The sequence below is a fragment of the Cynocephalus volans genome, chromosome 6 (assembly GCF_027409185.1).
Source record: "Cynocephalus volans isolate mCynVol1 chromosome 6, mCynVol1.pri, whole genome shotgun sequence".
In the NCBI taxonomy this organism is placed as follows: domain Eukaryota; kingdom Metazoa; phylum Chordata; class Mammalia; order Dermoptera; family Cynocephalidae; genus Cynocephalus; species Cynocephalus volans.
The window spans coordinates 68,100,733-68,120,980 of NC_084465.1; the positions used below are offsets into that span (position 1 = coordinate 68,100,733).

The window sequence follows — 20,248 nt, forward strand, 5'->3', positions numbered from 1 at the left end:
CACTAGTGGACCTACTGGAATTGGACGCTTCGGTGGATACAAAATATGGAACAACTTGAGCTGTGTTTCAAAGAGTTTTAAGTGTCATATAGGTGCTGCTGGCTTGACCTCTGAGCTGAGCGAGGATGAGGCGCTTGTGTGCCTATGAAGCTGGATTTTTTTTCTTGGAACCCTAGGGGATTAGTCTTGGCGAACTTGCCTGCATATAAGAAATTGTGTCTGGCACATGGTAGGCATTCATTAAATATGTGTTAAGTGACCAGAGTAAATTGGTTTATTCGATGTCTTACTTAGTGCCTGCAGGTCTTTTCTAGTTTTGTGATCCTGTTTCCTGTGGTGTTTTGCTGTCCTAGGTTGCTTGCGTTCTCTCTCTCATATTTAACAGTATATTTTTTAAAAGTGTTTATTTTAAGTTCCAATGATGTAAGCTATAATTATAATACAAAACGACCAAATTAATTTAAATTCCTAATAATTAGCTTTTTTCATAAAAAGCTAATTATTTAAATTATTCCAAATGATTAGCTTTTTTCATAAAAAGCTAATTATTAAATTTATTCCAATGATTAACTTTTTTCATAAAAGGCTCATTTAAATTTAGGACAAGTAGATGATTAATGGTACATATTAGTATTATTTAAAATTTGTGTAATATAAAGCGTTTACATTACAAAATATAGATTGTTTCAGCTGGCGTAATTAAGCATCTGTATAAAACAAATTTATAACTTATTGCCAGTCAGATGTACCATGTAAAAATTATGTTTCCAACTGAATGAAGAATTTTAAAATCCTGGTTCCATATATTATAAACCATGAACCAGGACTTTGTTAAAGGAGGGAATTGGGGTCTTTGGCTCCCAAAAATCTGTCACCTTCAATCCCACCCCTCAAACAAGAAAATAATCTATGGAAAATGTGTGCTTATTACAATTACAGCTTTAAATAAGTCCACCCTCTTTGGAAATTCTGTTTCTACATATTAAAGAGGTTCAAAAGAACGGTTTAAAAAAGATGTAAATATTAACAGAATTTGCATTTCACAAATAGTACATATAGTACTCAAAAAAATTTGGACAACATTTGAAAATATAAAACAACTAAGTTGTTTAGTGATGAGTCACTTCCTAATGTGAGACATTTATGAATGGTGGTTTTTTTGGCTACTGTTGCTCTTTGGTGTGTTTGGGGAATAGAAATTTTTAGAAGTCATGGTGAAGAGTCAATAATTAATCAAGTGTATTTAATTCCTAAATAGATTTAAACTGAAATCTTTATCATATGTAAAGATGGTATCTGTTCCAGGCAGCTTGGCTTTATGCAGTGTGTCCTTTCAGGTTTCAGGAATGGGACCTTTGGACCCCACCTCTCCAATCCAGCCCCCTCGTAAGGGGGAATTTAAGGAAGCATCATAGTTCTATGCTTCAAATCAAGTGAAGATTCTTGTTGTCTCAAGTTAACTTGTGCCTACCCAGTTGCTGTTGAAACTTTTTTGTACTTCACATGCACTCACTGTTAAACTTCCTGCCCACTACCCTGTTACTTTTAATGGTTGAACTGTTCTGCTCTGGGCGGTTATCACTTTTAGGACTTAAAGTCCCCCTCCAAAATTCTAAACGCCCAGTTAGGGGCCTGAGGCCTGATACTGGTAAAGGTCAGAGGTCTTAAGCTAGGGAACTTTCAAGCCAAATAAAAATAAAGCCTTGAATTTGTTTAGCCACCACTGTATTTAAAAATTAAAAAGAATGTCTGGGGGCATGCACCCCAAGTTACATAGTTGCAGCCCCTCCCTATTATCTTAGGTCTGTTTTCACTTTCAGTTAACCCAATTGATCTTTTGTTTCCCTAAACGACATAGTGATTATTTGTTGATTTCCTCTAGTGTATTGTTATTTTTCTCCCATTTTTGTTTTTTGCAGATGTTTAAAACCATCAGACCTGGGCTTCAATAAAGCCCACCCCAGTGGCTGTGATTGACATGTAGGTTGTTAACCTTCCTGACCTGGGTCAAGTCTGCACCAAGGCCCTGCTGTGAATGTCCTTTGGGAAGTTTTGTCTCTATGTTTTGAAAGTATGAATGTCTAGATGACAGAAGTGGCACCTTAGTCACCTTACCTGTGCTTATTAGTTGTTTGTTAATGGGACATTAAAACTCTTAATTTAGTAAATAAAAATTACATTATGTTTTGACTTTATGTTGTCAGTGTCACCAACACAATTGTCTTTAAAGAACTGGAAAAGAGACGATGTCACAGGTTATGATGTGTTTGTGTCTCCTGATTTTTTCTAAACTTGAATATTTTATCTTGAATGTTAATTATTGTTTTTATAGCTTAAATTATTTAAGTAATTAAGTAGCATGGTTAAAAGTATTGAAATGGCACGCTAATTTCTGTTCCTTAAGGACCCTGCTTGCTGTATAGCCACTCCTTGGAGAGACCACACCAACAGCGCCAGGACATGGGGAAAGTGGTTTGTGTGGAGGGGTTGGGGCAGGGGAGGGGCCTAAAGGATTAGGAGGAGTGTAAAGAAAGGAGGAGGAAGAGGCATGTCTCTATAGCCAGGGACAGGGCTGATGAGTATAGGCATCATATTTGATTACTGCATCCCTTTTTTATTCTTGTACCCTATTGGTTGAAACATTAGCTATTTTCCGCCTAACTTCACTTGATAACAAATGTGTGTCTTTTTTTTTTTTCTTTTTACTTTACATAACTTATTTGGTGTTCTTTTTTGCCTTGATGGGTCAGGGAGAAACATTTTTAAACTTTTGTTTTAAAAGTTGTTTCAACTTTTTAAACTAAAAAGTTGTCTCCACTTTTTAAACTAAAAAGTTGTCTCCACTTTTTAAACTAAAAAGTTGTCTCCACTTTTTAAACTAAAAAGTTGTCTCCACTTTTTAAACTAAAAAGTTGTCTCCACTTTTTAAACTAGAAAGTTCTTTTAAACTCTTAAAAGTTTTCAACTGAAAAAGTTTTTCCACTTTCATATCTTTTAAACTTTTAAACTTTTATGTATTTTAAAATTTCCAAATACGGGATTTATGGTTTGAGATCGTTATTGAACATTTAAAATAATTAAATCACTGTAAATGCATTTAACCTTATTTTCAGGAAGTACACAGGCAGACACTGTGTCATAATTTACTGTGTGTGTGACTTATTGTCATCACACTCATAATTAGAATATTTAACCCCTCACCACCCCACCCCCACACGCATCTACTCACCTCCTAGGAATGCAGCCTTATCCTACCTTAATATTATAAACCTTCAGGTGGGGCTGTGCTGACAAATCTTAATTAAAAACCAGATATTGCAAACTGGTGACCTGCAGGACAAATAAGGACCTGGATTTGTTGACCAATATGGATTTAAAAAAGAAAAAAATTAAATATCTTTAGGTGAGAAGTGAATGCCCTGGTTGCTGTAATTACACAGCCCCTCCCTATTTTAATCTTAGTCTCTTTACACAGAAAGTTACCTTTCTGCTTTCTGTTTAATAACTTCATTAATATCAGGTAACAGTTATTGGACATTCACTATGTGATTATCTGCAGTATTTAATTAAATCTTTATAATAAATTTGAGGTATACTATTATTGGGCTTATTGGAATGTCCCATTTTATAGCCCACCTCTTCCTAGGAGGCATTAATTAATATTTGTTGAATGACTGCATAATTAGGAGGGAAACTGACATTCACATGTTGCTGCTGTTCAGTGCCATTTCTATCCCACAGAGAATTCTCCCTGGGAAATTAAACTAGGGTCAGAAAAATTAGACAGTCCTGTGGTTTTTGTGGTTGTCATGGTTGTTTGATTTGATAACCAGTTTCCTTCTCTGTAGAGGTGGGCCAGGGTCATGACACTTGGCCCAAGTGTCCCCCCCACCAGGGCTGATGCATAAAGGCATTGTGATTTTAGTACCTCCCTCTTTTTTTGTGTGGTTCCCTCTTGGTTTAAATATCAGCCATTTTTTGCTTAACTTCTCTAATAACAAAAGTTATCATTTGGTTTTAATTTACATAATTTATTTGGTATTCTTTTTTGCTTTGAAAGTTTTTTGCTCTGCTCCCTTGATATAAAACTACTTCTTTGGACTGTCTCAGCATTCTTTTATAGTTGTAAAGGTAAGCATGCTATTGATAAAGTTTTAAGTATTGTTGACTCATAATAAACAGGTGACTTGAGGAGGAAAAGGTCATTTGGACATCAAAAAGTAGTGTGCTTTTCATTATCTATCGTCCTGATTGATAACCTTTCCCTTTTCTTTTGAGGGTTTGTTTTCTTTGTTCACTAATGTAAGCAAATAGAGCAAAGAGACACTTTAAATACTAAAATCTTCTCTGTGCTGCTTTGAATGCATATGTTGAATTTATACTTTTATCTTCCTATACAGAAATAAGCGAGTTCTGAGAATAAAAAGAAGAAGGGGTGGAAGAGGGGGCCAGGATCCAGGCCTCCATCCCCACAGAAGTGAAGACACACTTGGGAGGTCTCCTCCCACACCAACAGTCACGCTGGGTCCCGACTGCCCACCTCCTCCTCCTCCCCCTCCCCCCAACAACAACAACAACAACTCCAAACACAGCGGCCACAAGAGCCCCTGTGTCCCCAACATGACCGAACGCAGGAGGGATGAGCTGTCTGAAGAGATCAACAACTTAAGAGAGAAGGTCATGAGGCAGTCCGAAGAGAACAGCAACCTGCAGAACCAGGTGCAGAAGCTCACCGAGGAAAACTGCTCTCTTCGTGAGCAAGTGGAGCCCCCTGCTGACGACGAGGATGACGACATCGAGCTCCGTGGTGCTGCGGCCGCTGCTGCGCCACCCCCTGCAGTCGAGGAAGAGTGCCCAGAAGACCTCCCGGAGAAGTTTGATGGCAACCCAGACATGCTGGTTCCTTTCATGTCCCAGTGCCAGGTCTTCATGGAAAAGAGCACCAGAGATTTCTCAGTGGATCGCGTCCGCGTCTGCTTCGTGACAAGCATGATGACCGGCCGCGCTGCCCGCTGGGCCTCGGCCAAGCTGGAGCGGTCCCATTACCTGATGCACAACTACCCTGCCTTCATGATGGAAATGAAGCATGTCTTTGAAGACCCTCAGAGGCGAGAGGCTGCCAAACGCAAGATCAGACGTCTCCGCCAAGGCATGGGGTCTGTCGTCGACTATTCCAATGCTTTCCAGATGATTGCCCAGGACCTGGATTGGAATGAGCCTGCGCTGATTGACCAGTACCACGAGGGCCTCAGCGACCACATTCAGGAGGAGCTGTCCCACCTCGAGGTCGCCAAGTCGCTGTCCGCACTGATCGGCCAGTGCATTCACATTGAGAGAAGGCTGGCCAGGGCTGCTGCAGCTCGCAAGCCACGCTCCCCGCCCCGGGCGCTGGTGTTGCCTCACATCACAAACCACCACCAGGTAGATCCTACCGAGCCCGTGGGAGGTGCCCGCATGCGCCTGACCCAGGAAGAGAAGGAGAGACGCAGAAAGCTGAACCTCTGCCTCTACTGTGGAAACGGAGGTCACTACGCCGACAACTGTCCTGCCAAGGCCTCAAAGTCTTCACCGGCGGGAAACTCCCCGGCCCCGCTGTAGAGGGACCTTCAGCGACCGGGCCAGAAATAACAAGGTCCCCACAAGATGATATTTCAACTCCACACTTGCAAGTGATGCTCCAGATCCATCTTCCGGGCAGACACACCCTGTTCGTCCGAGCCATGATCGATTCTGGTGCTTCTGGCAACTTCATTGATCATGAATATGTTGCACAAAATGGAATTCCTGTAAGAGTCAAGGACTGGCCAATACTTGTGGAAGCAATTGATGGGCGCCCCGTAGCATCGGGCCCAGTTGTCCACGAAACACACAACCTGATTGTTGACCTGGGAGATCACCGTGAGGTGCTGTCCTTTGATGTGACTCAGTCTCCGTTCTTCCCCATCGTCCTAGGGGTTCGCTGGCTGAGCACACATGATCCTAACATCACATGGAGCACCCGCTCCATTGTCTTTGATTCTGAATATTGCCGATACCACTGCCGGATGTACTGTCCAATACCACCCTCGCTCCCACTACAACCGTCCCTTTACTACCCAGTAGACGGATACAGAGTTTACCAACCAGTGAGGTATTATTATGTCCAGAATGTGTACACTCCAGTAGATGAGCACGTCTACCCAGATCACCGCCTGGTTGACCCCAATATAGAAATGATACCTGGAGCACACAGTATTCCCAGCGGACATGTGTACTCACTGTCTGAATCTGAAATGGCAGCTCTCCGAGATTTTGTGGCGAGAAATGTGAAAGATGGGCTAATTACTCCAACCATCGCACCTAATGGAGCCCAAGTTCTCCAAGTGAAGAGGGGGTGGAAACTGCAAGTCTCTTATGATTGCCGAGCTCCAAACAATTTTACCATCCAGAATCAGTATCCTCGTCTGTCTATTCCAAATTTAGAAGACCAAGCTCACCTGGCAACGTACACTGAGTTTGTACCTCAAGTACCTGGATACCCAACATACCCTGCGTACGCCACGTACCCGACCTACCCAGTAGGATTCGCCTGGTACCCTGTGGGACGAGATGGGCACGGAAGATCACTATACGTACCTGTTATGATCACTTGGAATCCGCACTGGTACCGCCAGCCTCCGGTACCACAGTATCCACCACCGCAGCCACCACCCCCACCGCCGCCCCCACCACCGCCTCCATCTTACAGCACCATGTAAACACTGGTCATGTCCTTCAAGATCTCTGCTCTCTAAACTTATTCCTGTTGAGCTTCTCAATCAGTGACTGTGTGCTAAATTGGGCTACTGTATCTTCAGGCCACCTGAGGCACATCCTCTCTGAAATGGCTACAGAAGGTCAGGGCCACCCTGGACTGGCACATATCCTAAAGCACCAAAAGATCTTCAGTATTTTCTGGGAGTAACAATATTTACCAACAAATTATCTCTGTTTTCCACCCTGACTGCCAATCTAACTAAAGTAATTAACAAGTTTACTTTCCAGCAAATCCTGGAAGCCTGGGTTTTACCTGCTGAAACCTATGTCACCATCTTAAATTACAGACTGCCAAATTCCTTGTTTAACATTTACAGAGAAGCTGATGCAAACAGGAAATGCTGATTTCTTTATGGAGGGGGAGACAAAGAGGAGGAGGACATGACTTTTCTTGCAGTTTCGGTACTCTCTTTACATCACTGGAGGACCGGAGCCTTATTAAGGAAGCCAAAATTACTGGTGCAGTGTAGAAAGGCTTCCGTGATGCTCGTGCTGCACCCTTAGAAACTTCACCATCTTCAAACTCCACTTTCATGGTTCCGTTAATTCTCAAGGAGCAGCAACTGGACCGGTTCTCCCAGGAGCAGGCAACGCCCCCGCAACAGGATACACCTCAGGCCTGAAAAGGAAGTGCTCTCTCAGATGGACTGTTGGATGTTAAGAGTGTGCCTTCACATCCCTGGTGCAAATCACATGTACCCAAGAACTCTGGCTTTAACACAACACCTTACCATCATCATGCCAGTAATGGCTTCCACAAAGTGTTAAACCTGGTAACCAGAGACTACTGGTGACTCCAGGCGTGTTAGATGTTTGTGAAGTGTTGTGTCCACCTCTCAATCATGTGCGAGGGCTATAGAGTAGCAAATCAAAAGTACCCAACTCTTAAAAGAGACTGAGTTAATTGTTACCAACTTGTCCTGGTACTTCAGAAAGTATTTTCACAAGTGTTGTTAATTGGCTGGAAAAGCACCAGCTTGAGGTTTTGGAAGCATCTGTCCATGTCTCTGCCTCCATATGCATCTGGGCATTCCATCATCTGTCCCCTCATTGGACGGTAGTATTTGGATGATTAGAGAGGGGAAATGATTTAGCACCCAGATCCACACTCGTATGCCTGGGAAGGATGTTTTTGAAGAAGAGGAATTAGGGCACTGGATGCTGTCTTGAGGATATGGACTTTCACAGACAACACAAGAGTTGTCGTCAATCCAGTGACACCTCTGGTGTCTCCTGGAGGCTTTGTGCTAACCTGGGACTGCCTGACTTCCTTTAGCCCGGTCCCTTGCTACTACCTTGAACTATTTGTCTAACCTCTCTCTTTCTGTTTAGTTCTTTACTACTGCCATTAACCCTGCTGCAGGATTTGTGTCATCTTCCTGCCTGGTTGCTGAGACTCCATTTTGCTGCCACACACGGAGACGAAAGAGGCAGGCTTTAATTGCCAAAACACAGTTTGAGTAGTAGAAAACAACATGGTATATATTTCAAATTCTGTGTCGCAAAGAGGAGCCTGACGGTGAAGTTTCATCTTTCTTCAGCACCATCTTTTACATATTCATTATCACCCACCCTTATTCTTGCATGTTTAAATACTTAAAACTTTTAGCTGTAGTAGTGTCCTTTAACAGTGTTTTAAAGTGGTGACTATGCTTTCAAAAATTTCCATTGAATTACAAAGTACTATCCAATTATTATTGTTAGAGTTCAACTAAGTAAAAATGATAAGTAACGTCGTGTAAAATGTTTATGTACTGTGAACTTCTTACAACACTGTGAATGCGAGGCTCCTCAGAACTGGAGTATTTGTAAAATAGTTCATCCTGTCCACCTTCAATCTTCAATTTTAACATCATATATAATTTCAATTTTATCAATTGGGCCTTTAAAGATCACACAAAAAGATATAGAGTTTCAAAGAAGAAACTTAATTGGCTATTTACTTAATCCAAAACAACTTTTATTTCTTTTCTTCAATGGAATCAGAAAGCTTGTCAATCACTTGTGTGTTTTAGAGTAATTTTAAAATGGTGCATTTGTGCTTCTGGACTATTTTGAAGCGTCACTTCAGTTTACCTCAGATATCAATCCATCCTCCATACATTTGAATTCAAGTTGTTTTGTGTCACATTTACAGTTTTCAGTTGATCTTCAGGCTGCAGAGAGTCTGTAGCCCCGGCATGTGCACACGGACATTTGCCACCACTGCAAGCAAAAGTCTGGAGAAGTTGGCCAACAACAAAAATGATCGGGGAGAGGAGGCTGGTGTGGGTTAACAACTCACAAAGTCCCTGACACACATTTGGCTGTTTACTAAAGCTTGTGATTAACTTTTTGGCAGTGTGTACTATGCTCTATTGCTATATATGCTATCTATAAATGTAGATGTTAAGGATAAGTAATCTCAAATTTTTCTGTAGTATTGATTGAAGTTTGGTTAAGTTTCCTTTCACTCAATTTATTTTGTTGCTTTTGATCAAATTTATGTTAGATTCTTTTTTCTTTTTTTTTTTTTTTTTTTGGCATTTTCCAAGAAAAATGCCTTTATTCATAAGAAAGGAGAAAGCAAAGGAATATCTAAAGAAAGGGAGCAAAATAAAAACATAAAGGAGATAGGTAAATCAGAACATCAGAATTATTAAGTAAAGCCAGTAGTTGAGTCTTTGAAACAATCTGGAAATTAAATAAATGACTTTTAGCACAAATTTGCATTGTTAATTAAATCAAGAAAGAAGATCTAAGAGCTCCCCTTGGTAGGCAAGCCTGGAGAGAACTAGCTAAGGTCATCATGTTAGAATATTGAAACAGAGGAAGTTTCGTACATTTATGAAGGGTCAATTTAGTTTGAACAATGAGGTGTTTGTCCTAGATACTGAAAAAAGAATTGGCTTGATTAAGTCAGGTTAAGTAGTACAGTGAACTCGCAGGTGCAGGTCAATATGGGGGGCAGTCAGGAATTCTGTTTAAGTTGCAGGTACCTCTTGGACTGCTGAGTTGATCCAGCTTTCATCCACCACAGACATCTCACATCAGATCCAGTTCCAAGACTGGCAACAGAGAACACCCTGCTGGGAAGACCTGGACAATATTTAAGGACCACCTGCAGAAATGAAGAGCCCGATGGGAACCATTCTACATTTTCACCTAAAGAGAGAACACACATCTGATGGGCCTGAAAGTTCTTTGTTGGTTCAGATTGTAGAACACGAATTGGTCCGTGGAAAATTGCATTGTTTTTATTTCTTTGTGTAATCAGTTTAAGTATTAGGGGTTATATATAATCATAAGTATTTTAGGGTGGGAGGGACTATTAAGTAATCTTAAGTGGGTGGGGTTATTTAGAAAGTTAGAATAATATTATGTATTAGATATCTCTATAAGTGGACATGTGTACGTACTTACTTGTGACCCTTTACCCTCTACTGTAATTGCTACCCTTAAAGATTTCAAATAAACTCTGAGGGAATTGCTGGGAGACCAGCCTATTTAGAGGGAATTGGACACGGATAAAACCTTCAAAGGTGATTGGATTAATAATTTAATAGAGGCCCTAGGTATTAACACCAGGGATCAGATTGTGAGAAAACCTTTAGAGAGTTACAGGATGGATAGGTGCCGTTTTTTGCTGGAATGAAAGTGATAACGATGGATGGTAAATAATCATGGAAGTTCTGGGAAGGTGATGAATAAAAACCCTTGCATTTGCCCCTGTTGGTAGCCCTCATCCTTACCCCTTCCCCTTCTCCCTCTTTCTACACCTACCTACCCCATCCCACCTCCCTACCCCTCCTTCAAACTGTATTGCTGTATTCTCTTTACTCTATATTTCTCTCTATTTACTGGTATTGTATTGATGTTATAATAAAAATTCAATAAAGATTTAGTGGTTAAGTGCAATCTGTGTCCTGATTATTTCAGCACCCACCAGCATCAAGGGAAACGGGGTGAGGGAGTGGGGAAGGTGGGGAGATGAGAAGAGAGGGTGGGGGGACTGGGGAGGGTCGGGAGATGGGAAAGGGGAGGGGGAGAAGGGGAGAGGAAGATGGAGCAGTGGGGGAGGGTGGGGTGTTGGGTTAGGGGGTAGGTGGGGGAATGGGAAGGGGGTGGGAAGGGTAGGGGTGGGGGTGAGTTTGGATGGGGTGGTGGTACAAAATACACATCAGTCTTGCAATCCAGTGATTGAATCAATCATCAATCAATCATTAATCACAAAAACCAGTATCAATTATACACCCAGAATACTCCAGGACATAACTTATTTATTCCAGCTATAAAACTTTAACATAAAATAAAGCCACACGATTAATAGTGACTCCAGTGACATAATAAACTTTATTTTTAATATCAATTTTACTTGAAATACTTGAGATTTATTAATAGAAAATTATAAAACATAGGTGAGGACATAAGACATATCAAATGCAGTAAAGTAGAAATGTATGGGAAATTAACATGCAGATTTATTCTTATGACAACAGTAAAACAATATCAGAGTGAAGTTTATCTAAAAAAGTGGCAAACAGGTTCATGAGGCATTCATCCTATGAGATTTTAAAACATAATGACATTAATCAGAGTGGTACAATTACAAGTTGCATATAGAAAACCTGAAGGGTTGCTGGGTTCATTTGGCACTGGTAGTCACATAAACATGGGGAAGATATTGGGAAGATGGTAACGAATAGCTAATGATGAAGACATACAGCTAAAAATTGTCTCCCCTCAGAAGCACCCTACCCTGAACTTGTTCATCCAGCCAGGAGTTCACAGACTTCCACGGGGTGTAGGGTGGTGGGTGGAGTCGGAGAAATTCGGAGTGGGGGTGCCTGGCCAAGAACCACTTAGCTATCAAAAGCCTGCTTTGGGGGTCACTTATAATTTAAACAATATGGTGTAAAAGTGATTAGCCAAGTCACTTTGAAAGAAAATTGAAATATCCTATTCATCTCTGTTTTGCTACACCTAGACTCCTCCCCATCCAGACTGCCACTTAGAATCCCTCGTATCCAGTGTAGTTAATGTCAGTAATTAATTAAAACAATTGTTTGAAATGAGGACCACACTATGTTAACTTAAAATACATAAATCTATTTTCATTTGTCCATCTTGATAGAGGCCTATATTTCACTAATTGGAGCTTGGAGTTCCTTTCTGAGTAAATTATGTCAGAAACAAAATAAATAACAATGAGAAAGTAAACAACTTTTAAAACATGTCAAAGCAATTAAATTGCTTCATGTGAAGAATCGCTTTTAATCCATACCTCAAAAAATGCAATAATGAATTTCAGATAAATCAGAGACTACAAGGAAGAAAAACTTACTGGTGTGGAGAGGGTAAACAAAATAATAATAATAATAGAAACTGAGATGGATGATTTTGAATAAAGAGAAAGAACATACACAAGAGAATGGGAAAATATTTGGTACCTACTTATGAAATATTTGATAACTAGCCTATTAAAGCACCTGATATTTTCTTGGAGAAATTAAGTAAACACCAAATACCAACCCTTTACACCTTTCCTGTCTTCTTTGAGTACTCAGTCAGCCCTCCATATCCGAGGGTTCCATATCCATGGATTCAACCAACTGTGGGTCAAAAATATTAGGAAAAAAACAAAAACAAAAACAATACAATAATAAAAAATAATACAAATTTAAAAACAATACAATACACAAACTATTTACATAGCATTTACATTATATTAGGTATTATAAGTAATCTAGAGATGATTTAAAGTATACAGGAGGATTACCAGCTAGCCACCAAAAAACAAAACAAAAACCAAGAAAAAATCGTTAAATAAATAAAGTATACGGGAGGATGTGTGTAGGTTGTATGCAAATATTACATCATTTTATATCAGGGACTTGAGCATCTTCGGATTTTGCTACCTGTGGGGGTCCTGGAACCAGTTCTCCTGAGAATACCAAAGGACTGTATGTGGAGAAGACTGGGTGAATAAATAAATAAACTTGTGTGTGCATGTGTATGCTCAATAATTAATTGATGTCTTTCAATGATCAAGAAAATAGGCTAGGTTTAGGGCGCACAGACCTTGGGCTGAGACACTTAGTGCCATTGAAAGGAGGCAGCACTCAAGAATATCCAGCCAGGATACCCCAACTGCTCTTAGGCACCATACATGCCCAAGTCATTTGTGAGCAGGCACCATTTAATCATCATTTAGTTCAGACAAAGGATATTGTCTAAGATTTGACATACGAGTTTTTTTTTTTTCAGAATATACTAAAATCTTAATTTTTTAAATTATTTTTACCAGTGTTTTTTAATTGAGGAGTAGAAAGAATGAATGAGAGAAAGGGAAGTTAGATGGCTCTTTCCTCCCAAATTAACCTCCCAAGCAACCCATTCAGCATACAATAAATTCCCTAATTCTATTCCCAGTTAATCTGTAGAGATAGTTACCTATATAGAATCCTGGTTGCTGGTAACTCAAGATAATTTACACAATAACATTTTGACCCAAGACAATAACTCTAAAGAGAGAGCAAGTGAACCTCTGGAAGATCATTAATTACTGTTTTATATCTAGCCTTCTAGGCCATACATAAGAAAATCCCTGAATTAAAATTAATTATAACTTATAACTTTGTATTGTTGGCTGGTTCTTCTCAAGTGGTCAATGTCAAAAGAGAAGTGGAAGTTATACTCTGAGAAAAACCCTCGTGAAAATTCATGATACATAAAATTATTTTTTTAAAAAGTAACCAAAAACAGATTTCCCTATTCTATTTCTAATAGCTTTCAACACTATTTCTCATTTACATCAACCTGATGTTAGAATGAGTCTAATAGCACAACATCCTACTTTCTATACCTAAGTTGGTTTTAGGACTATGCATTGCTTATTTCTATAACTTTGAATGACTTGAGTACCACCCCAAGTTTTATCACTGCCTGCAATTCTTAAGATTAATCAAAGGATGGTGAATAGGATTTTACTAGCTTTAGGGCCACAAAATTGGCATATTAATTTACCTGTCAGTCTAACACTGAAATAATGACCAATTCTGAGAACTCAGTTTTTAATCCCTGTTACTAGGTGCTAAGCCTCACCAAAATCCAATGTTAAAGTTAGGTTCACTCATCTCTCCTCTTTTGAACCTATTTGAGAATGAACACAGCAAGTTAGATGTAGATTAAAATGCATCTTTATTATGATCGAGCTAAACTGCGGAATGCAATTTGGGCCTTAGGTTAAAATTATCCTTCCTATTTCTTTCCTCTACCCCAAATCTGGATCTGAGGATGTGACACCTACATAGCTCCCCAGGGAAGCACACCCATCAAGAACTTTGGAAAATTTATTATAGATAGGTAAACAAAAACATTTTTTTCCTATTCTGTTTCTAAGAAGGGAGCAAAAGCAAGGTGGATATGCCTAGGAGACTACCTTTATAAGTCAAGGTCTGTGTAGATTGCATATGAGTACAGAGTACAGAACTTAAGCTCCATCTGTCCTCAGGACATTATCAACAACAACATATGACTTGTCCCTATTCCAATGACAGCTCTTATTAGGAGACGTGTATTAGGTTGGACTTATTTGCATATATGTAAAATTTACAACCAGACGGCTAGGGGTAGCAGAGACACACATGCACCAAACATGTATAGGACCAACATATTAGGGTTCACTAAGTATAAAAATCCTGATCATTCAGAGCTTGATGATATTTGCTCCAGCTGCACAATACCTGATTACCCTTGGTTCCCCTAATTCTGGAAGATCAAGTCTCTGCCTCGAGACTGGACTTCATTGTGATGAGGACCCTCATAGTGATTCCAATCCACAATGATGGCCTAGGGGGCTGCTTGGAAGAGAGTGTCCCTACCAACAAGATGATTGATTAATGGACCATCACAGACACCCACCTAGAGGTTAAAAGGTGGCCTCCTACAAAGAAATGTGTGTGAGTTTATTAATAGAAAAATGTAGTTTAGATGCAGTAGTTTTATATTGAATTTTTAAAAATATTAATAATTCCATATATCTAAATTTCATATATCGTTAATCCATATAACCTACATAATACATTTGTTATGGACTGAATTTTGTCTCCCCCTCAAATCTATATATTTAGGCCTTAACCCCCAGTGTGACTCTTTTTAGAGAAAGGGACTTCAGGGAGGTAATTAAGGTTAAATGAGGTCATAATGGAAGGGTCCTAATCCAATAGGACTGGTGTCCTTTGAAAAGGAAGAGACACCAGGCATACACACACACACAGAGGAAAGGCTATGTGAGGACACAATGAGAAGGTGGATATCTGCAAGCCACATAGAGAGGCCTCACCAGACACTAACTCTGCCAGCACCTTGATCTTGGACTTCCAGCCTCCAGAACAGGGAGAAAATAAATATCTTGTTTAATCCACCCAGTTTGTGGCATTTTGTTACAGTAGCTCTAGCAGACTAATATAATATTGTATATTATATTCTATAAATTTTATATTTGTTATAATATTAATATAGAGTAGTATAGTATGTATAGTATAATAAATATTAGTATAATATACTATAAATATACTAAATATTAGCATATATTATATGTCATATTCAATAGTTACATGATATGTTCTATATTATAGTATAAACACAGAATACTATAATAAATGTAAGTATAGTATAATAAATGTAATATATAATATAGTATAAATATACACATGTATATTTGGTATTTATTATAGTAAAGTAAATGCAAGTAATCTGAACAGGCTCTCTCTGGTTGTTGTTTGCATTATTGTATCAAAACCAGTAGAGTGTCTGTAGTGCATTCACCCCAGGTCTTAGAATCTCCTGTCGCTGTACAGCCTTGCTCTTGACCCTAACACAGGTGGAATTCAAGAGCCAGAGTAAATAAATGGACAGCCTCCGTTGCTAGCAGGCCTCAGTAAGAAAGTGCAAGTACAATGTGTTGGACCTTGAAGGAGCAGTGACCATCACCTCCATCCCCTTGATGCTACTGGAGAAGCAAAGGGAAAGTTTCCCACCAGAATTCCCCTGACAGGGCAAGTTCTTGTTACGATGGACAACAGTATGGAAGTGGGGTGAGATAGAGAATGGTTTCCTTCTTCTTTCCCCAACTTCTGATTATTAACTGGTTAACCAAATTTGTAGGGTACGGTGCAGTGACTATCACGCCTGGAGAGGAGGCTACCAGGAGCTTGTCAAGGCAAGCCTGTACCTACCTCATGGGGGCATCTCCCCAACAAAATGTACTGCTCCTTTGTTTATCTTAAGCCTAGTGATGGGCCATTTAGCTCTTACTCTCAGAAACCTCTGAAATGGGTCGTACTAGGAGGTTCATTAATTCCAAAAGCACTCCATAGCCTAGGCCAAAATTTCATCCCATTTACTATTTTAATCTTAAATTGTGCCCAAGAAAGCACAAATGAGGTTGAGTAGACAAATTTAGAAATCTATATGGTATTGAAGCATGTTAGAATGGATGAAACTCCTACTATTACTAAATTCTCTAGAAGAAATGAAAGCTAAAAGAAATGCCCTCCTGAGTTAGGTCAAAGTTCAAAATTTCATCCACTCCAGTTTTTCATTCATCCAGTCTGGTTCAGAGGGGTGTCACTGCTGTTTGTGTGGAGTAGGACTTCCTTAAGCGTGGGCTATCTAGAGCTGAAGGGATGATGACACTTTCTTCAGCATCTCCAAAATGAGAGAATTAGCTAATCCTAGTCGCTCATGTGTCTCACTTAAAATAAAACAAAACTGATAATAGAACACATAAGAATATTACGGTTACACACACACACACACACACACACACACACTATCCTCTTTCCCCTTAAAGATTTTAACTAAGCAGAATGATGTTTCCAAGCCTTTGGTATGTGGTTTGCATCAGTTAGTATTCATTTTAGCTGCATGTGAAAGAATACTCCAAAGTATCTAGCACTGGCAAGAAAGAAGTTATTTCTCTCTCAAATAAAAGAAGACCGGGCCGAGCCCATGGCGCACTCAGTGCGGCGCTGGGAGCGCTGCGACGCTCCCACCGCAGGTTCGGATCCTATATAGGAATGGCCGGTGCGCTCACTGGCTGAGTGCCAGTCACGGAAAAAGACAAAAATAAAAAAAATAAAAGAAGACCAAAAGGAAATAGTCCAGGGCTGATACAGTGGTTCTATAGTATTAACAGAGACCTAGACTCCCATCTTTTTGTTCCATCAACTTCCATCCAGTCTAAGATTACTGCTGACCAAAAGAAGGACTAAAGGCCAAAATAGCAAAAGGGGTCCCTCTCTGTTAAGTCAGCTCCCTTTGAGCTAAAACCCTACACACTTCATTTGTATTTCATTGATTAGAACTAGTTACATGTGGGGGAAGGGAAATAGAATATTTCATTTAAAATGTCTCTATTCCCAGCTAGAAGTCTGGGGTCCACTGTTAAGGAGAAAGGAAAGAACAGATGACGTAAGAATAGGCAGCTCAGTTTCTACTACATAGTACAATCCAGATCCACCGTCCTTTTGACCTACTTGTATTGAGGCAAGGAAGGCAAACAAGGGGAATCATGAGCAGAAAGAGGAAATGGTATTGGTTTGGACCTTAATTATATGGCAGTAGCCAATTTAAAACCAGTTATTCTGTGTCCCAAACCTATCAAATTTGCCTCAATTATAAGTGGTCTTCCAGATATCAAGAATTACAACAATTATTAAGACAGTATGTTATTGCAGCCAGAGAGACAAGGGGTCATAGAAAACCAATAGAGAAAACAAACACAGACCTATGGATATATGGAAATTTAACGTGTGAAAGAGATGGTATTGACTGCAGATGAATGGAAGAAAAATAAACTTTTTCTTTTTTTGGCAGCTGGCCGGTGCAGGGATCTGAACCCTTGTCATTGATGTTACAACACCATGCTCTAACTGGCTGAGCTAACTGGCCAGCACCAGAATAAACTTTTTAATGAGTGTTGTGGCAGATTTTGTTTTCAAAGATGACTGCACCAAATATATATCCCACCAACATGTTCTTCTTTCTATGTGATATGGGCATACCTCCTCTGAGCAGTAGAGTCTGTGTTCTCTCCCCTAAAACATGAGCAGAACTTTGTAACTGCCTCAACCAATAGAAAACAGTGAAAGTGACAGTGCATGACTTCTGAGGCCAGATCATAAAAGATATTTCTGCCTTCCACTCTGAAATTCTTTCTCTTGGGGGTATCCAGTCTCCATGCTATGAATACATTCAAGCAGCCCTCTTGAGAGGATCATGTGAAGAGAAACTAAGCCCCTGGCTAACAGACAGCATCATTTTGCCAGCCATGTGAATGAGATATTTTGGAAGTGGATTGCCCAGCCTTAGATAAGACAACCTTGCAGATGGCTGTAGCCTCAGAAGATATAACACTGCAACCTCATGAGAGACCTCAAGTAAGAAATGCCCAGCTGAGCTTTTCTCAAATTTTTGACCAATGCAAACCATGAAAAATAATAAGTAAGAATTGTTGTTCTAAACCACTAATTTTTAGGGTGATCTGTTATGTAGATAATTAAAATAGGTGCTGAGAAATTTGTTTATTCATAAGAAAAAAATAATTCAAAATTGAGCCCCTAACTCACACTGTACACAAAATTTAATGTGAAAAGTGAAACTTTAAAATTCTAGAAGTCTTAGAAGACAATGTGAGAAAATATCTCTATGATATCATGATAGGGAAATATTTCTTAAACAAAAGATAAAAATGCTAACATTAAATAAAACATTGATCCATGACTGCATTAAAATCTTAATCAAAACATGCCCTAAAGAGAGTAAAAAGATGAGCCACAATTGGGGCTTAGTGCAGCAGTACCTTTTAAACATTCCTAAAGCCAATATGAAGATGACAAAAATCTACATAATCTACATAAATGATCATTTTATGTAATTAAAAAAGAATGACTCAACTTTACTGGTGATCAGGAAATGCAAATTAAAAACCCAGTGAGACACCATTTTATAGCCATTTGATGGGCAAAATAAAAAAATCTAACAGTTACAATGTTGGAAGGGAGAATCTCATATACTGCTGGTGGAAGGGTCAATTAGTACAACCAATCTGTAAAACATTTGGCATTGAAAAATTGAATATCTGCATGAAACATGACCTGTAAATTTTTGCTGATAATATCAGCATTGTTCATCATAAAACCGGGGGGTGGGGGGGAATCCAGGGGGAAATCCATATGTCCATTGTGAACAGAATGAGTTTGTATATTCACACAAAGGAATACTATAAAGTAGTGAAAATAAATAAGACACAGAAATATGCATCTGGATGAGTCTTTGAATCACAAGACTGAGGTGGAAAGTAAACCTCAAAACATTATGTACATTAAAACACCATTTTTTCTATAGACAGTAGAGAATTATATACCTTTTGAAAATCAAATCCTGGTGAACATGCTACTGAACCATGGAAGAGATAGAATGCAAAGTGGAAGATCTTCTCTAATTACATATTAATGCATACCAGAAAGTATCCAGCATAGAAAAGCTACTAAACCAAGTAGACAAAATGACTTATCCTACTGACTTCAGCCAACCTGTCATTGGTCACTTCAGTGATGACATAATAAGTATATGAACGAAATGGCCATGGTGGCAGAGGTGGAGATTATGCACGGGAACAACAGTATGAATTCCCACTTACCAACACTAATCTAGCTATTGCCTAGCTTTGTTGTATCATATTTCTAACTTGTCAGCATAGAAACCAATGCCAAGCTCTAGATATGGCACCATTCCTTGAGATGACCAACCAATCACACAGTGGAAAATTGACTAAGTCGCACGCCTTTTATCCTAGAAGCTCTGGCAGGAATGGTATAAGTTTGCCTTTCTTGTGTAAGGACCTCAGCCCTACCACACTCTCTGAGGACTTATAGTTTTTTTCCATTGGCATGGGTTCCCACAAGAAATTATATCAGGCCAGGGAATCCACTTTATAACAAAAGAGGTGCAGAGTGGGATCATAACTATTGGATCCACTCGTCATATCATTTACCATCACCCAGAAGATGCCTGCTGAAGGCATAGTTTAAGTGGCAGCTCAGTGTCAATGCTTTACAAGGATGGGGATGTAGTATATATTTTAAATCAAATACCTCTATAAGGTGTCTGCAGTAGGAAGAATATATGAGTTCAGGAAACAAGGTAGAAGCAGAAGTGAACCCTCTTGCCACCACTTCCAATGACTCACTTGATGAATTTTTGCTTTCCATCCCTGCAACTCTAGGATCTGCAGGGATTGAGGTTCTGATTGCCAAAAGGAAAACACTTCCCCCAGCGGACACTTCAAGAGTCTCATTTAACTACATGGTATGGTTGGATATTTTGAGTTCCTTATGTCTAGGGACCAGGAGGTAAGGAGTCAGCATCCTAGCAGGGGTAATTAACACTGATCAACAGGAGACAGCAC

At 39.5% G+C, this 20,248-nt stretch overlaps 1 protein-coding gene across 1 annotated transcript; it reads left to right on the forward strand.

Annotated features, from left to right (window-relative positions):
* The first annotated feature begins 4,405 nt into the window (after positions 1-4,405).
* PEG10 (paternally expressed 10) lies at positions 4,406-9,179 on the forward strand. The gene is given in 2 exon segments (XM_063099770.1): positions 4,406-5,569; positions 5,572-9,179. Coding segments are annotated over 2 exon segments (2,115 nt in total). The 5' UTR covers positions 4,406-4,620; the 3' UTR covers positions 6,738-9,179.
* Positions 9,180-20,248: the final 11,069 nt, after the last annotated feature.